At 32.4% G+C, this 19,523-nt stretch overlaps 3 protein-coding genes across 3 annotated transcripts in view; 1 reads left to right on the top strand and 2 right to left on the bottom strand.

Moving 5' to 3' along the window:
- The first annotated feature begins 568 nt into the window (after positions 1 to 568).
- Positions 569 to 9,418, top strand: LOC149481512 (BAG family molecular chaperone regulator 2). The gene is made up of 4 exons (XM_089704557.1): positions 569 to 807; positions 1,464 to 1,606; positions 3,031 to 3,143; positions 7,049 to 9,418. The coding sequence occupies exons 1-4, from the start codon at positions 701 to 703 to the stop codon at positions 7,286 to 7,288; spliced, it is 603 nt and encodes a 200-aa protein (XP_089560683.1). The 5' UTR covers positions 569 to 700; the 3' UTR covers positions 7,289 to 9,418.
- Positions 9,419 to 11,262: 1,844 nt separating this feature from the next.
- Positions 11,263 to 19,523, bottom strand: part of Rab23 (RAS oncogene family member Rab23) — a 32,298-nt gene continuing 24,037 nt past the window's right edge. Inside the window, exons 2-6 of the mRNA XM_089705364.1 lie at positions 16,599 to 16,782; positions 15,053 to 15,215; positions 13,065 to 13,144; positions 12,472 to 12,644; positions 11,263 to 11,861 (exon numbers count right to left, since the gene is read on the bottom strand). Coding sequence (XP_089561490.1) covers positions 11,752 to 11,861; positions 12,472 to 12,644; positions 13,065 to 13,144; positions 15,053 to 15,215; positions 16,599 to 16,753 — 681 coding nt within the window. The 5' untranslated portion in view covers positions 16,754 to 16,782 and the 3' untranslated portion in view covers positions 11,263 to 11,751. The remainder of the gene's footprint in view (positions 11,862 to 12,471; positions 12,645 to 13,064; positions 13,145 to 15,052; positions 15,216 to 16,598; positions 16,783 to 19,523) is intronic.
- Positions 14,116 to 14,961, bottom strand: LOC149481514 (uncharacterized). Its single transcript, XM_089705365.1, has one exon. The coding sequence runs from the start codon at positions 14,751 to 14,753 to the stop codon at positions 14,208 to 14,210; it is 546 nt and encodes a 181-aa protein (XP_089561491.1). The 5' UTR covers positions 14,754 to 14,961; the 3' UTR covers positions 14,116 to 14,207.

Here is a 19,523-nt window from a genome sequence, read left to right on the forward strand (position 1 = left end):
AAGGTGGCTGCATATTTTTAGTTGTTGCTTGTGAATCAAGTTACTATTAATTACCACTATACTCGGCTAAAATTCAAACACTAATAAATTCTTCTCTGCATATTTCATTTGATGCTAGGCGCTAGCTCTGCTAGTTGGAGTATTTTGCAACTGTTATGGTACTGAATAGTTGGAAACTTTTACAGATTATTTTCCTCTCCTCTAAAGTCTAGCCTGATAATTAAATTTTTATTGTTGATGTATTATTATTTATTTCCCTAATAATAATTAACAATCCATATAAATATGTAAATTGCATTATTTAAACTTTAGAATAAAATAAAATTAATGAATATTGTTTGAAAGGTATTTATTTCAATAATATAAGATTGTTATAAATCCAAATGGGATTGTCCTTTTTGCTTTTCCTCAATGTTTTTCCTAGTTTTTCCTATGTTTTTCCTCCTCTATTTTTTGCTCGAACGACCTAATTGAGGTATTATTGCCATATTTGAAAAAAATACAAACTTCATATTTCTTCGCCGCTGTCAAACTATTAGTCAGCTGTCGTAATATTTTGTCATTGTCATAAATGACATAAGTTTTCTGTTGCAGGCTGCAGCGAGAACGTATTATTTATCTTCCTGACTTGTACAACAAAATTCCCGAAAGTTATAGAATTGTTTATCTCATTCTTTTAAATTCAAATAAAGTGGAAAAGATGGAAGTGGATTTGTACTCTACGGACTGGACACATTCGGCGGAGAGTTCCTGTTTACCCCTCATCGACGAAACCTCGGCTTTAGGAACACAGGCACCGAAAGACAGGTAATCATTGTTTTAATACACTTTCTCTAGTGACGTTCTAATCAAATAATTCCAGACGCTCGATTATAATTATTGACGCCATATGGTAGCGCACTTCTCCCATATTTGGTCATCCAAATTTTTACGGTCGTTATAAAAATATAATGACTTACTAGCGCCCACACGACCAAAATGAGTTGTAAAGTATTATTTTGTGTTTGTTTTATAGTTGTTTAATACATTCTACAAACATCACAAGAGATATTTATGCTAACTGTAATTAACATTTTTGTTCTCGTTATTGCTTCTGAAATGATTGAATATTCAGCGTCACGCAATATACAGCTGCAAGCAGCAAGATACAATCAATCTTTTTTCATACAAAACACCCACACATTTCTTATACTACTACTCCATAGACTGGTTTTAATGATTTACCTACTTTAAATCAAAATTTATACAATGTATTTCTATTAATGGCCTGAGAATGCTAAGTTTGTAGTTTTTTAATCACACAACTTTTATATGCTTTTTACATTATCCATTATGATATAAAAATAATTATAAAAAAATTAAAATATAGATTGTATTTATAATTTTTATTTTTATACCAAACATATTATTATATGTTGTAACTTGCATTGAGAGTTAACTTTTTATCAATTAATTCAATACAGACTGATAGCTGTACTAGACCAAGTGGAGTTGCGAGTGGAGAGGCTCCGCAGGGACACAGTGAGGATTGAGGAGGAAAAGGACTCCCTTCTGTCTACGCTTGATAGCATCAAGCACTCGGAACTGCTTACTGATATCTCTGAATGTGAGTTATTTGTATGCCACTTATAAACTTAGTTACAGAATTGTTGTAGAATTATGAATGAGGTTTAGCAAGATGCATGTTTAGTAGGATTACTGTTATGATTGTGTTATTGACTGCATTACTAGTGTATCCATAATGAGTAAATGTTAGATTTTTTTGTGAGTATGTTATAGTATAACCCAGACAGTAAATGAAAAATTAAAAAGAAATATTTATCTTACCATTAGAAGGCATAACATATAAACTAAACATATTTTTTTATGCTGAGATGAAGTCAGGAAAAGTGGCTAGCCATCATTAAAGTAAATAAGCTTTTATTTATAGAATCTTAAACTTTATGAATGTTCCTTTTTGCATTATTATTTATAATGCTCTTTTTCCTGTGTGAACAACAAAATTGATTCTAATAAGTTTTATTATATCTCTATACTCTAAAGATAAACTTTAAATATAGGAAATATAAATTTCAATGTGTATAAAAAAATTACATCAGGTGACTAGCCAGTTTATTCACCTAACAATTCTGATAATTCATGATGATAAGTTCATTGATAATAATATAATAAACAACACCAATTTTTGTGCTGAAGATATTAACTTGATTCATATCCTTGTTTTTTTTTAATAGGTTTATTTGATAACTTTATGTCATGATTAATCGAGACTGAGAGTGAGGTTTTATGATATACTAGCGGTCCGCCCCGGCTTCGCCCGTGGTACATATTTCGCAATAAAAGATATAGCCTATGTTCTTTCTCAGGGTCTAAAGATTATCTGAGCCAAATTTCATCAAAATGGGTCCAGTAGTTTATGCGTGAAAACCATACATACATACATACAAACCTTTCCTCTTTATAATATTAGTATAGATTCTTTTGTAACAAGTCTAATCTGCGTTCCAATGCACGTATCGCGACGTAGTATACGTTCGCAAATCTACAATGTCATACGAAATCAACAATACATATTTGTAATCATTGTTACAAAACGAAATATGTACTATAAAAAAATGTTGTGTGGTTTTATGAAACTACGGTAAAAGTGAAACTTAGGCACAAAATTATCGTATTTGTACGATAATAATTATCGTACGGTTCGACCGTCACGCGACATGCGCTACACAGACCAAAAAGTTTGAGACGATGTAATAAAAGTTTCACTTTAATACGGTCTACAAATCTGTACCAAAAATCTGTCTTGATCTCTAACAAAAACTAATAAAATATCGCCTATGTTATCGTTGATTTAGCTTTCAACTAATTCTAAATAAAATAAATTAACTAAATTCATAGATTCCTTCCTTTCTATCTCAAAGTTCTAGCTCAGAAAATACCTCTATGTAATCTTAGTATTAATCAAGCATTATAACATCTTATATTTTGTTTAAAAACTTATAAAAAATAGCTAAAAATATCCGCTTGCAGGTGATAAAGACGACATAGCCCGTTACGCGGACCGTATTCTGGCGCGCGCCCTCACGGTCGAAGTGGCCGTGCGAACCGACCGCGACCAGCAGCAGGAGGAAGCTTTGCATCAGGTGAGACTTGTCTTAAACCAGGAAAATATAACTTACTAGGTTTCCGCCCGCGGCTTCGCTCGCGCAGTCGAAGAAAAACCCGCGTAGTTCCCGTTCCCGTGGGATTTCCGGGATTGCGTCATTTTCCCGGGATAAAAAGTAGCATATGTCCTTTCTCGGGTATCAAAATATCTCTATACCAAATTTCATGCAAATTGGTTCAGTAGTTAAGGCGTGATTGAGTAACAGACAGACAGACAGAGTTACTTTCGCATTTATAATATTAGTATGGATTAGTGAATGTGTGGTAATTTTACGCATTAGGGTGCTTTTCTACCAGAGATGTGCGAGGATGCGAGAATCACTTCACAGAACAATTAGATGTAACAAATGTAATCTGTATCCTCTGTCGCAAATTCTAAATAAATAAACCAATAGTATTGTTTCAAATGCTGTTTGTAGCGATACTATTGGTTCTTTACAAACACATCCCTCGCTACGCATGGTGGACCCACGCTACGGTGGAAAAACACGTTTAGAAATTAAAGAGTTATTTAATAGATTTTAATATTGACCCTTCAATATAATCGCTTTCAAAATCCGTTAGAAAGACTGTTAGAGCGGGCAACTGTGGTTTGACTAATGATATCGCCACCATAAAAATTTGCAGAAGTAGCATATTTAGCCTCAGCATATTTTGTACCTTAACAATTAACATTTAGTTTAATAGCATTAATATTTGAAATATATCGTGTTTATTTCCGTTCTCAACAAAATATTGACTGTTATGATTACACTTAATGTTATCATGACCACATCCTAGCGATATATGATGTTTATACAAAAAAAGCAAGTGATGACTGTTTTATGCCAATAGACAGTTCCATTGAGAGCCTTATCAATGAAAATACATTGATATAATATATTTGTGTCGATGGCTGAAATATCTCTAGTTAGTCTGTGTCTCTAGATATAATTTAACACGCTTCTCTTGTTTTCTGGAAAATGAATAAGATTTTGTAATTAAATATTTATGCGTTCAACAAATTTTTGTTTTTTTTTTAAGTTATCATGCATAACCATCACTTGACTTGTTTGTTTTGTAATTTTCGGCCTTGTATCTTTTTTATTGTTTTTATTATTTTGTAAAATAAAGTATGCGTAATCTGTGTTACTCTGTAGCTACGTTATTCAATTTTAAGGTCAGTTTTTTTTATGTTCTCGGCACAAATTTAATCTCTAACTCTATACCAGAAATTTAAATTACTATTTCCTACTACGGTTTACTCATTACGTTTTTTTTTCTTTGTTTAAATGTGTGAAATTCACAAGCTGATTTTGTTTATTGAGGAATACTTGTAGAGTCATAATAATATCTCGAACAGTTTGAAACAAGCCAGCAGAAAATAATGTTTTTTGGGCTACATCTTATGATTATAAGGGTAGATAATAAACAGGTCTCAAAGAGCGAGCATTTATTATTATCAGATTATCGATAGCATACAATTTTTTCCTTATTTGTTATAAATTTCTTTGAAATTTATTAACCTTCGTATCATATTATGTTAATGCAATCCTCAAATAATCTACTAAGTATATACTTTTCCATACAGCAAATATAAATAAAAAATATGACGTATGCATAAAAAGTATCACAAAAGAATTTACAACACGTAAAACGATTTGCACGCGAACCCAGGCGCGCTAGGAATTCAAATGATACATTATACACAGGCCCTGGCAAGGTCGATAGCTCGTTGCGGTTGGATATATGCAATGGGGTCTCGGTGTATTAAAATACAATGAACATGGATTAAAACCACTAACGCTACTCGAACTTTTACATACGTATTGCTTAATATGGTCAATATTCAGTTTTAAAGTGCGTAAGTCTGAGAGATGGGGGGTTGAAAATATGGCATTGAATTCGTAATTCGTTAATAGTCCAGTTAATTTCAATTATACTTGATTATAAATTATATAGGTTATAGCGTGTAGCCCGAGATTTAAAGAAAATAAATTAAACTAAAAACTCACTTTGGTAAACGACTTTAATTTTAAAACACACAAAATTATATTTACATAAATATTTACAACTTACAGTCAGAATAGAATATTAAACTAATGAGCATCCGTGTTTATTTATTTTAAAAACTGCGTAGTTAAGTTATTTGTGCGCTATAAGGTACAATTTTAAATAAAATAGGTTTTATTGTATATAATTTAGGTTAGGAATAGCATTGAACAAAATTGATTTTTGCATAAATTACCGAAATTTTGCCCACCGCCGAAGGACTCATTAAAATGTATGAAATTAATGTTTCCTACTTCAAGCAATATACATAATATATTCCAATAATAGAATGATTATTCAATTATCACGTCTACACAACAGCTGTTATTACTTATTGCAGTAATTATTGAGGTGGTAATTACCCAAATTGCCGTGAACGCTGGGCGGTCGATTCGGTCGATGATCTTCGTCATAAACCTGATTATTCATTTAACACGCCTCGGTATGAATGTATAGTGCAGTGTAACTAAAATTAAATGTAAATTGCTTATATTGAAAGATTTTACGCAACTGGGATATGGGATAATCTGTCTTTATATAACTGCAGTTGGCTAGTGTCACTTGGGGTGTTAAAAATTGACATTCCTGAGTGTTCTGGTATCATATATAATATCAATAGCATCAATATTCATATATAAATGGATAAATAAAAGACTTAAGAAATGGACTATACAGAACGTGACAACTGCAATGTCTCGTTCCCCAGAGAGAATTCAAACAACGGCTTATGCGTAATTATTATTTTATTCGTAGACATTTTTATCAACTTTCAAATCAATGTTGTTATTTTTTTTCGATAAGCGTAAAATTCATGCAATTATTTTTGTATCAAATCACTCCAATTCAATAACATGTTGTCATCATATTGTATTTTATTTTGTTTTTATGTTTCGCAATTGTAACTTATCGTATTGTAACGTGACACGCTTGTTTACGAACAATTATCATACAAATTGTTCGTAAACAAGCGTGTCCTGCCTCTGCCTCGCAACTATGTAACTTTAAAGTAACTTGTATCTACTTGATTTTTATTCATTGTTTAAATTTTTGTCATATTATTTTTCTTTGTAAAAGGGGGGAATATTGTAGGGGTTTTGCTTACCTACTAAAGATATAATGTATTATGTGTAACGCAGTGTACCTACACTGTACAACTTCCTATCGATATCGCCGGACGTATACGCCGAGCGCATTAAATATGTATGCCTCGTATGTGAGCCTTTCATTAGTACGCCTAACACCCTAAACTGGAATTTTTTGTGGCATACTATGACTTTGATATCAATTCTAGGCTTGCAAACAAATCAATGACTCAGATTCAGGACACGTGTAACTTCTTGAGGATAATAAATTGACGATGCTATTCAATGGTTACCAGATGTTTGACTGGAAGATTATTAAACAAAGTGTGCATTTATTTGTACTAAGTTGGTAATGAAAGAAAGAAGAAAGAAACATTTATTAATTATCCTTAAATGTAAGAAATAATATCGTTTATGTTTAAGAAATATATAACGCTCTCAGTTGCATTCCAATCAATTGTAATCTGTAAATTAATCGTTTATTGCTTTAATGTTAAATTGCGTTTAGAAAGCACAACACATATCCATTATACAGTAATTTCAAATTAAATGATGTATTATAAATAGTTATGTCATAAATACTTAATTTTTGGGGACATCTCTAAAAACATTTCACTTAATTCCCTTTTTATATTATAGACGCATCACGCAACGCAATGTATCTTATGAAGTAACTCTGTTTCACAAGTATAAAAAACAAAGATTAAAGTATGTTATTACAAATATCTTGCACGTTTCACTCACTCCTAACTATTATTCTCAATTTCCAGGTGAACATGTACATAGACCAGCTAGTGATGTCCGTACACGAGGACGCAGTGGTCGCGCACTCACGTTGCCAAACGTACATGAATGCGTGCACATCCCAACCAGACCCCAGCAGTGGAACGGACAAGAACTTTGAAAGCGCCATACTTGGCTGCACTTTGGATGACCAGAAAAGGGTTAAGAAACGTCTCCAAGGACTGTTGGAGTACTTCGCGAAACTAAATGTGACTACGTACTCGTGAGCTTTGAGGGAGCTGAGGATCGACTGAGCGGTCTGCTGCCGGTGGATGTGTCTATTCGAATGTTGTAAATGGATTTTTTGTCATTTTCGTCCTAATATTGTGGTAGTTAAATGGTCAGAAAAATAGTATGTGTTTTTTGCAATTTCTTGTTCGAGATATAATAGGAAAGGAACAAATCTGCAAATAATAGATCTATTGGTTGTGGTCATCGAAGTTAAAATGATTTTTATTGGCATTTTAAATGTAGGTATGTTCTATTATGATGAAAGGTAAAATCCATTTACAATTATTTTTCTTAAATTGTATGTAGCCAGTCAGGCCGCATAATATAATAAGTACTTGTATTTCTTAGAAATTGGTAAATTTATCGTGCATTGCTAGGCTTTTCCTATGATTGTAACTTTCTTTTGTATGGATAATGCAAAGATAACTTACATAATATAATTGTAACATATCTATTCGGTGTCAAATTCAATAGTTTTGTATACTGTAAAGTGTAAAACATATCTAAAATAATGCCAAAATAACATGATTTTATACTAAACTTCCAAATTTTCTATGAGAAGAAAACATAATATTATTGAAACAAGATTTCTTCAAACAATAATATTACAATCAAAACTTATAGAAAATGGTTTGTCTATTTGATTAAATTTTTATTGGTAGAAATTCATTTCATGCAATAAGCAAGAATATTTCTAAAGTATTCCCATATATTACAGGAAAATATTTATATTCGTTATAGACACATCCACCATACCCATTCCTTATGTATCCGCTACACTGAACGCCGAAATTCATAAAAGCAAAGCGGAGAATACAATATAAGAATTTTTTATACTGATATTTTACATCATAGTAATTTCTTTATACGCTAGCTTAAGCTCTTGATTTTCAGGATAAAAGACTTAAAGAAAATTCTATAAATATTACGAACGTCAGGCTTGATATCGGCATTTTAATAAATATAGAAGATTTGTACATCTTCCTGTCCAAGTAATATTCAATTTTGTACCCGGATAATATCTTAGTAGTCGATAGTCTGATGCAAAACGCATCGTTTTAAAATATCTTAGAATTTTTCCTATATCAATATTATTGCTTAATTTTTAGTTCCGCCAATCTCCGCTCCGCTTTTGTCGATTGTGAAATCGTATACGCGAATGTAAACTATATTACTCGCACATTAAGTACATTATCGTATACAGTTTCGCGAAGATCTCATTGATGTCGCTCAGCCATGTGTTATGCTTTGGCAATTGTGATTTTGTGCATATTTATTTAGAAATAATATAATTATTTTTATGTTATGAATACGTTATTTCATTTTTTTATTTTTTTCTACGGTTAGCAGTTTAAATTGTTTACGTGTAGCCAGTTTTTATTCGAGTTGAGATTATAGTGTGGCGATTTATCGTATACATTTTTATATAATTAAAGGACGTAATTGGTAAAGTCAATGATTCAGATTTTGTTTTTCGTCCCGCCTTATGTAGCCTTATTGTATATTAGTCCCATGTAATGGGTTTATGAATCTTATTGTGCTATGTATTTAGTTCGTTTTTGAACTAAACAGTGGAATAAAATGTAGGTGGGAATGACTGTGACTTTGGAAGGAACAGGAAAAATGTTGAGACGCGGCGAATAGTATACGGAATTATTTAAGCTCGTAATTTTGAAAAAAGTGAAAGGTTTTATTTTTCATATTAATATGTTACTCATGATATCTATAAACTAATATTGTAAGTTCCTTTCACTATATTTATTATATTATTTCCTTTCATAAATAAGTTTATTTTAAGTATTAGTCAGTTTACAAATTATGAATATTTTTCGCCGTGTCTGTGGGAAGGTTGATTGGACGTGTTGTAATTAAGGTTTTTCTAACGATATTTCTAATTTCGAGTTAATTAATGCTTAATACATATTAAAATTGCCAAATTTATTTTTAGTTACCGTCTAAATTTAAGTTTTTGCTATAGATTTGTGGAGTGAACATGTAAGTTCTGTGTAATCTGGATGTGGTTCTGTCGGTGCACTTTACTGACTTATTCAAGATAATGTTAAAATAATTTTAGCGTTTCTTTGTTAAATTTCTTTTGCGGAAGCCTAATAAACTGTCTGATCATATGTGGTGTTTTTATTTTGTTCCTTACCTAATCAAAAAATCATAGTAAGGTTAGTTACACTTCTTTTCGCTTAAGAGCGCATATTCTATTTAACGCAAGTCAAAAACTCCGCGATCTATTACGATAGATCGCGGCTTGCGCTATCCTTTTACTATGAACAGCATAGGTCCACAGGAGAGCGCCGAGCAACATGTCCTCTCTCTGGAAAGGCTCGCTGCCGACTGATTTTAATCGGGTCGCGCGCAGTGTTTTATAGTACTTTAAAAAAAATTGTAGAAAAATAATAGAGGTACCTTAGTTGATTTTTTAAATTTTATCTTATAAGTAAGACATTCTTTTATTGCAATATGTATAAATTATATTCAATAAAGTCAAATATCTTGGTGAAAATAATAATTTTGTCGACTATAATTTCTAAAAAAAATCACATTGTTCGGATTTTAATTTCGTAAGTTAGGAGTCCAAAATAAAAAAATCTTTTAACTAACTATTTTAATAAGGATTTTTGCAGTTAGTTAAAAATAATTGTGTGTTAGATCTTTCAGCAGTTTCAGATATTTTTAGCTTCGAAATTGACACTAAAAGTGAAATCAAGTAATCATCGGATCAGTTATCTTGATGGTATTCAAAAATACTGTATTAATTGAAAAAAACTCTTAACTAACTACATAGACAATAAAATTTCCTAAAATTATTAGTAATTCATATGTTTGTAAGATAAGTGGTTGATGGACAATCTGGTTTGAAAAATCACATATTTGAGCCAAACAGCGCACGGACCGCGTACACAGCCTTAAGATAATTGAGCGATTTTTAATAACTTGGTTCGTTTGATTCGTCTCTATGGATACCATGTTACAAAAAGATAGTAAAGAGTAAATACATTTTAATAAACATGTGAACACTAGCTATTTTAATTATTTAATTTCACCTTGTGAATTTGTGCGTTTAGGTTCTAGCTGGGCAGACGAATATTATAAAAGATATTCCTTCCTACTCAAATATTTGTGCGTATAATACTTGCCTATATTCTATCCACGGAGACAAGTTATTTATTTATTTAACTTTTTAATAGTTGTACAAATATGTTACACTAGCTTTCCGCCTGCGGCTTCGCCCGCGTTTTCAAAGAAAAACCCGCATAGTTCCCGTTCCCGTGGGATTTCCGGGATAAAACCTAGCCTATGTTACTCGTGGATAATGTAGCTTTCGTATGGTGAAAGAATTTTTAAAATCGGTCCAGTAGTTTATGAGCCTTTTCATTACAATCAAACAAACAAACAAAGTTTTCCTCTTTATAATATTAGTGTAGATGAATACAAGTTAGTAGGGAAAACATAGACTCATTTGTGATTCGTGGTACCCGACACCCGTACTGTGCAGACGCGCTCATATTTTAGATACGAATACGTCCTCGGATAGTGATTAATATATTTTGAATTATTATAATAACGAGTATCTTTCTAAATTATAATGAAAATAAATGATGTAAATATTTTATTACAAACTCTTGTTTTTATTTTCCTTAACATTCAATATGTTAATTATAACTTAAGTTTTTTTTTAAATTAATTTTATTAATCGAACTTGTATCTACTAGCCTAATTTATAACACAGGCAAGTGAAGTCTTGGAAAGAATAGTAGCGCAATGCGTACGTGCATTCAGAATGGTTTACGCCCACTGACCTTTTTTGTCTTTGTCATTTGTATGGGATTACATGACAGAGAGAGCGCTATATTAACTAGTCTTCGTGGATAGAGTATAGATATGGTATAGATAGAGTGATATTTGCCCTTCTGGTTGTATGTCATGACCTCTTAAATAATTAATTAAAACCCAAATGTCTTTAAAAATAATTTATTGTTACAACATAAAAATACAATATTTACATAATAATAAGAGATACTTATGAGTATACTTAGGTCATATGTACCGGCAGTGGTACATAGATTTGGAAGTAAACTAAACAGCAAGACATTTATCAGTTTTGAAAATATTTAACCATCATGGCATTTTAGTAAAAATTTTATATAAAAATAGAAATGATTTAGTAATTTTAGAGTAAGTGATCTCAATATAAAATATAAAACTTCAATTAAAGTTGCTAATGAACAAGCGTTTATACATAAAGTAAAAAAGAACAAAAATTGCACATTAAATATCTATACATGGCTACTTACACAACTTTATATACATGAAAGGCACCTTATTCCTTAACTATAAAGTCTAAAATGTATTGGCCGTAACTCAAAAACTGGATAAAATGACACGCAACAAGTTTTGAAATGCCCATGTAGTAGTAATCAGTTTATCTTTTATAAAAACAATAAGATCACAGTATCCGACATGCATTTTTAAAGACATTTTTCTTTTTGCCGCCGGGCCGATGTTTCACTGGACGCAGTAAGATCGTTCCGTTGCTGTTGTGGTTTGTGAAAGTTCCTGAAATGCAACGATAAAATTGATTAATGATTAAGCTTAAGAAGTAATTAGTCACTTTAGTTTCTGTCACAGTAGGTAATAGGAATAGGTATACGATTAGGTATAAATTATCACTTTTTTTCGGTGATTATATAATGAATGACCATTCGTAAAAATCGTTTAATGAGACTATTCTTAAACTCTTAAATGACAAGAACATCTAGGAGTAAAAAAAAATTCTTCCATCGAAAACCCGTCGACCAATCTCCTCAACAGGATCATCTAATAGTTCATTATGAACTCAGCATAACTCATAAGACCTTCATTATTAGTATCACACTCGCCTATAGAAGAATACGTAAGAGAGTACTGCAGAAGCGAAGATAAGACACTTCATTCAGTAACACGTATGTGACGTCAGCAGCCAATTACAAGGTAGATGGAAAAGTCAAATCTTTCATTGGTACCCTAGTCCATTCTCACCTATAACAGGCACGACATCGTGTGCTATGATGTTAGCAGCGAATTGTATTATTGTAGGAGCAAAGAGGAGTCTCCGTTCAGTAACACACGTGACGTCAGCAGCCAGCTATACTGTAGATGCAAACGTTGCATACAATATTATTCTCACCTATAACAGGCGTTACAGCGTGTGCAGTGACGTCAGCAGCGTGCTCCCGCCGCATGTCGGCGAGGCAGCGCGCCGCGAGCGCGCGGAACACGGCGCCGACGTTCACGTCCTCCTTGACGGAGGCGCGCATGAGCCGGCAACCCAGCGCGCGCGCTACTAACTCTGCTTCGTCACTGTTCATAGAGAAAAATGCTTGTTTGGTGTGTTTATGTTTAATGCAGTTGCCATAAAGTGGTACGGACGAGGACGGTGGACGAATGTACCTACTGATTTGAGGAGATCTTTGAATTGAAAATCAATATTTAATTGAATATTTCTTAGTTGTGTTTGATTAATAGAAACTGCCGTCTTGATTATATGTATTCAGTTCTCAATAATAAATGATGCGAAGATGTTGTACAATTATTCATAATGATTCAATTTCATAATGATCATATCCTTAGCATTATTTTTGTAGACGTTTTTTGTATGATCTTTTTTCACAGGAAACTATGACTATCTAATTGTTATTGCAGTTATGTCTGCCCAAGTGCCCATTTAATGTACACAATAATATTCATCGTAATTAAATACAAAATAATTAGAATACTTACGGTCCAACAACACACTGATCCATTAGATCAATTTTGTTTTGTACGATTATCGTGGGTATCTCTCCACATTCATTTTCCACCTGAAACAATAAAAGAAAGTATGTATAAATAATTATAATAATTGGGTTAACTGTCACTACGATTATAGTAATTAAAATATACGTTGAATTCACCAAAACAACACCATCAGAAATAGACGTCCGTAGTCCGTACTATGTGTATTATTGGACTGCTGTTTATTATTCGACCAAACTTCTACATTTGAAATAGCCTATTGATATACAGCCTGGTGACAGAACACACAACGAAGTCTCAGTAATAAGGTCTCGTTTTACCCTTTCGCTAGGTACGTGACCCTAAAAAGTCTAAATTGGTGTAACTAGTGTACCAACGTCCAACTGTCATTCTTGTTGTCGCTTTAAATATTATAATCTTTCTGTTAGAAGAAAAGCCAGCGTTATAGTTATATTTACTTATATATATGCTGAAAGTGCCTGAACAGCAAATTCCTGGAGACGGAAAAATAAAGAGTGCAAATAAAAATATGGTACCTTACTAACTTGATTCAAAAACTATCCATTCCAAACCGTATCATCATTAATCAAAGTTACAGTAGGTACAAGATTAGAGTGAACTAGAGAAATTAGGCGAACATAAAAACTACTGTGAACTAGTACCAAATCTCTTATGTAGCGTAGCGGAGAACTCATTAATCCTCGTTTTAGAAACTTGCTTTCGGCTCATTAAATTGATACAAAAAGAAACAATGTTAACTCTTTTTGAAAATTTGTATGTATGTTCACATGTACTTTTATTTAATTACATAAAGATACATGTTATAATTAATCTTAATTATTCAAACGTAAGATAATATGTAGCAATTTATCATCGTCACTTATCTTAATGTTTCATTTCTCAGTTATTTCTTGCATGATACTAATCTCTGTGTAGGTAACAGTAAAAAACCTGTACATTTATAAAGAATGTCATATGAAAATATTCTACAAGGAATGTATCTGTTTAACCTGGGTATTTTGAACTAAACCACGTGTTAAAACCAAATATTTATTAAAAAATTATCCCTTAATACACAGCATAGAAATACACAAACCGGTAAAAACTTGAATGTACATAATAAGTATATCACTGTTGTACTGCTAGGTGGCAATCAGGACTTCCTCTACGACCGGTCATTATTTCAATATCCTCTACCACATCTTCGACCTCAGAAGAAGTCGGCAAATTTCTCGCGAATAGCACCCCTCGACCACCGTTCGAACAATTGATTCCCAGCACGTATCCATCATCCACATCAATAAAAATATACTTGGAAACTTTATTGCACGACCGTATTTGGTTCTTCACTTCATCCTGCCCATAATAAACTTGGTGTATCGGCTTCCCCGTTGAGGTTTTGTAGCTGGATTCAATTAGATTTTGCTCTGGGATATCAGCACATCCTGGTTCGAGATTGGACTTTGTTGTTTTCTTGAAATTCACCAATTCACATCTGTCCCTTTGCCGTTGTATCGGAGGCCAATAGTAAACTGCGTACCAGTCCCCTTCCAATACATTTAAGTCGAAATTGTCACCAGTTTTGTAATAATCCACGCACTGTTGCTCATCTTTCGCATTGCACGCCGCATTTTTTAGTAAAGCGGCAATTATAATGGATATGAATAAATACATTTTGTGGACGTTCTTTTGACACGAATGTTTTGTATATTATGTACATTTTGATGAACTTATGCATGCGATATGTGATAGGATGTTGATTAGGTGCCAACATACGCGGAATGTGTCGGGTCGTGACCACTGATATGTGTATCTATTTTGTGCTGCATTATCGGCTTCTATGTTTATAATCATGCGTAAGACAAAATATGCCAAAAATTAAAAAAAAAACATGTTACGGCGCAATATTATGAATTATGATACGTTTCGCTATCTATGATTAGGCTATAAATAAAATTCTACTACATATTTACCTTAAGTTTCCACGAGTGCAAAGCTAGAAAGGAATCCCTGTCCGTGGTAGAAAATGCTAGAACGCAGGCGTGCGCGCCGCGGTAATACGCTTTGGTTATGGCATCAAACTCTTCCTGACCCGCTGTGTCCCATAACATTAACCGTACTTCTTCCCCGTCGATCCTGCAAGAAAAATAAAAAATATAATTAATCGAGAAATAAATTAATCAATTCTAAATGGGCAATTAATTGCTTTTATGTTTATTTCCAGGACCAGCATCATAAAACACTAAAAAATAAAAATATTAAAGAATAAAATATGTTTTAATGTTCTCGAGCAATTAGCACAGACAGCTCTATATAATTCCAAATTGTATCGAATTTGTTCTATGGAAGCTAGACAACTGATAAGTTACCGGGATATATTTGTAAACAAATGGTCTATACACTACATTCTACAGAAGCAAGACAGAAGCAGTGCCTCCTTAGCACTTGGATAACTTGGTTTATATTTGATTTACCACTTTACACTACTTTATTACCTTACCATTAAATTACTGATTAGTGATTAGGATTTATTCAGCTTTTGCTTTTAAATACGGTACGGCAAACATTGGGAATTCTAAGGTGCTCTTATTTTATAAGTACACATAATAATATTATATAAACAATATTTCTCTAAAACGGAGAAAGCATTTCACGAGCAAATATCAATAAGCAATTGAGGTCAAATTACTCATCACTAAAGAAAATATTATCATGAAGTGTCGCGAGATGTGATTTTACCCGTTTCTCGAAATTTACCGCAAACATTGGGCTTTCACATGTTCGTAAATTGGCAATATTATGTTCCGCTTTTTAGACAGGGTGTTTTTGTACAATTTATAGAATAGTTGAATATTGAGATAAAAGTAAATAATGCATTTTTACTCTGATTAAAATATGGAAAATATCGAAACTTATAATGAGTTAAAAGTAAAATCAAAGAGATGTTAATTATCTGGATATTTTAGAAATAATAATTTGAAATGTTATTCATGTAATTTGTTTTTATCATAGCATAATAAATTGCAAAAACTATGTAATGCATTAAAGTGTATTATCATAGATTTAATATTTTAATACCATTTAATACCTACTTATCTAAAATTGTTAAATACATTCTGAGACAAGTGAATTATTACAATATTTATTAATTAGAAACGGTGTTTCTTTTAATTTATTTTGTGAAAGTCTAATTTTTACTTTTTTAAAAACGTCCGAGAATGAAAAATTCGTCTTTATTCAAAGGAATTCAAAACGTAATGTGCTGTGCTACGTGAATCAGTCAACTACTGATAAAAGAATAATCCACAAAATCTACACTTTTATATCGAAACATTTCAAACTACGAAACAAAATAGTTATAGTTAAATATGAAAATAGTTAGCAAAAGTAAACCTTACCAGAATCAATCGAGTTTGTTTTTATAAAAGTATACTCGCGTAACTTCGTATAATTCTCGCGTAAACATTTAAAATAACCGTAAAAATAAACGAAACAAAAGGGAATAAAAGTGAGCCTTACTCAATCTGTCGTTCCAGAAAGTCCACTCCTATCGTCTTCTTGTAATCCCTGGTGAAGGTGCCGCGGCAGTACCGCTGTATCATGCTGGACTTGCCGACACCCCCATCGCCCACTATGACCACCTTGAGGGCCACCTCCAGCTCCTCCTCACGCATCCTCGGACCACACACATTAGTGTTGTACCCTGGAAAGAGTGGGGTTTGTTAAATAACAATACTTTTGGTTTACTAATTGCAAACTAATGACAACTATTGGTACGGGAGCTATTAACGTTTAAAAAAAAGTCATTTTAGTATAGTTGGGTTTTTGATATACTGTTTCTCTTGCTATTTCGGTTAGAGTCCGCGCTGTCTGGCTGGCGGTAGTGGTTGCGTTTAGGAGGAACAGTATATCAAAGAACTAACTAACTATACTAAAATGCTCTCTTGTCAACGTTGGTAGCTCCGATATCAATATAATCTGAGATGTACAAAATGTAGGATAGAGCACGCGTATTCTGATTCTACGGCGGGAAAAATACCTAAGTCATTTATGAATCCTGTGAAATTCTTAATGTTCTCTCTCTTTAAATTGTAAAATGTTCCATTCAATAGGTAATTTTTTTTGTAAGTACATACATTTACATACTTAAAATAACCTACGAGTAGAAACTAATTAAAAAAATCACATTATAGTATAAAAAAGTAGCTTTGCGTCGTCTGTATGTTTATATATATGCTGAGATTTAAAATTACGCAACAGATTTAAATGGGGTTTTTTTAGACTGCTACTGCTAGTACTGCTATACCCATAGACTATACCACATCTTTGGGTAAACGACGCATCGCATTTATCTAAATTTTAAGGTATTTTAAAACACCAGTCAAAAAGGAATTCAATACCTATATAAATAAACGTAAATTTAGCGCATTCTCTACCTAACAAAAGTAAATAGTTTGAATGAAAACGAAATAAGAGGAATAGGCACTCACAATATATTATGGTCTGATCTTTACAGGGAGCACGGTTGTTTACCGTGTAAACACAAAACCAGTTCGAAGGACCACCTGTTTAAAACCATTTAGCTGATTGCGTTCTGGCTTAGATAAGACCACTACCTACATTTCTTGAATTCGTACGTTCATTGCGCACAATTCTTTACAATTGTTCTAATTAGGTAGTGGTCTTGTCTACTAACAAATCTAACATTTTTGTTCTCAGAAAATATAATGTAGACCGTATAGGTATTACTAGGTTATGTAGGTATATCTATATTTGTACCGATGCAAAAAAGTGGCGGCATTATGCAAAGCTACTGCAGATTTTTTAGTACAATAGTTTATTCTCTTTGTAAAAAATAGATATTGATTACCAGCTTACTTACTGTCGACAGCGACACATCAAGTTTTTACTTTCAAGCCCGAGTTTCACCAGACACAGATTCCGCACCGTCATGCTAACAGATGAGACATTCCGATTATATCAAGATGTACATCAATTTGTTTTTGGCGGTAACATGCGAATAGTGAGAAATTTATCGCTTTTTTGTTGTCGATCAATTTGGGTCTTCCGCTGATTTAAATTATGTTTAACTCAAATGATATAACAAATTTATTTATGACGAAACTTGCTTATAATTTAAAATATATCCCTAAACTTGTTTTATATAAATAAAATTATTCAAAAGAGCTTCAAACGGTCGTTTACAAGGTTTATTTTTGACATAAGTGATTTATAAAAGCTAATGCTGGACTTTATTAGTTTGCACTTTCTCCGTGTATTCAAAATTTGCAACATTCTATTAATTTTATTATTGTGAAAGTATAGACATTTTTATACTTAATTTAGATTACGAAGAAATAGAATATTCCACTGCCGACTAGCTTTTACTTAAAATGTAAATCGTTTTATTATTTTTAATTGGCTATAAAATCATATCAGCTATGAGTAGGTCAGTAAAAAAATAAAATATAAAAATAAGCATCGATTTACGACACGCTATACGATGTTGAACAACAACTACGTATACCTATATGTACCTACCAACCAAAGAATAATCTTATATATAAAAATGAATCGCAAAATGTGTTGGTAAGCGCATAACTCGAGAACGGCTGAACCGATTTCGATAATTCTTTTTTTATTATATTCCTTGAAGTACGAGGATGGTTTTTATGTAGAGAAAAACGTAAATATGTACCACGGGCGAAGCCGGGGCGGACCGCTAGTCTTATATATAAAAATGAATCGCAAAATGTGTTGGTAAGCGCATAACTCGAGAACGGCTAAACCGATTTCGATAATTCTTTTTTTATTATGTTCCTTGAAGTACGAGGATGGTTTTTATGTAGAGAAAACGTAAATATGTATCACGGGCGAAGCCGGGGCGGACCGCTAGTATAATATAAATACTACAGATACCTAATCTATGAAAATTTTGTTTATTCTGTTTATGAACTCCTAGATAGACAAGTTCATATTTCGCACACAACTGTTTGAATTTTTTTCACAAAATAGAAATATCTAAGATTTATAGGATACTAATTAATGGATTTTAGGTGTTATTAGGTCTTATTTTTATTTGTTGTACCTTTAAATGGCTTTTTAGGTTTGAAGATTAAAATTGTGTGAAATCGATCATAAAACAATTGAGAAAGTTGTTTATAATTTACGATGAATAACTAACATGAGTTTATTATTATTTCGTACACATTATTGACCATTAAAACAAATGAGTAAAACATGAATATATGTTATAAACATAAATCATAGGACTTGATTGATTTGTTGAATATATTTATTTCTAATTATTAATTACTAGCTTTCCGCCTGCGGCTTCGCCCGCGTTTTCAAAGAAAAACCCGCATAGTTCCCGTTCCCGTGGGATTTCCGGGATAAAACCTAGCCTATGTTACTCGTGGATAATGTAGCTTTCGAATGGTGAAA

The sequence above is a fragment of the Colias philodice genome, chromosome 16 (assembly GCF_061535455.1).
Source record: "Colias philodice isolate Cphi_HAF_F1 chromosome 16, ilColPhil1 Martin Lab GWU primary, whole genome shotgun sequence".
Lineage (NCBI taxonomy): Eukaryota > Metazoa > Arthropoda > Insecta > Lepidoptera > Pieridae > Colias > Colias philodice.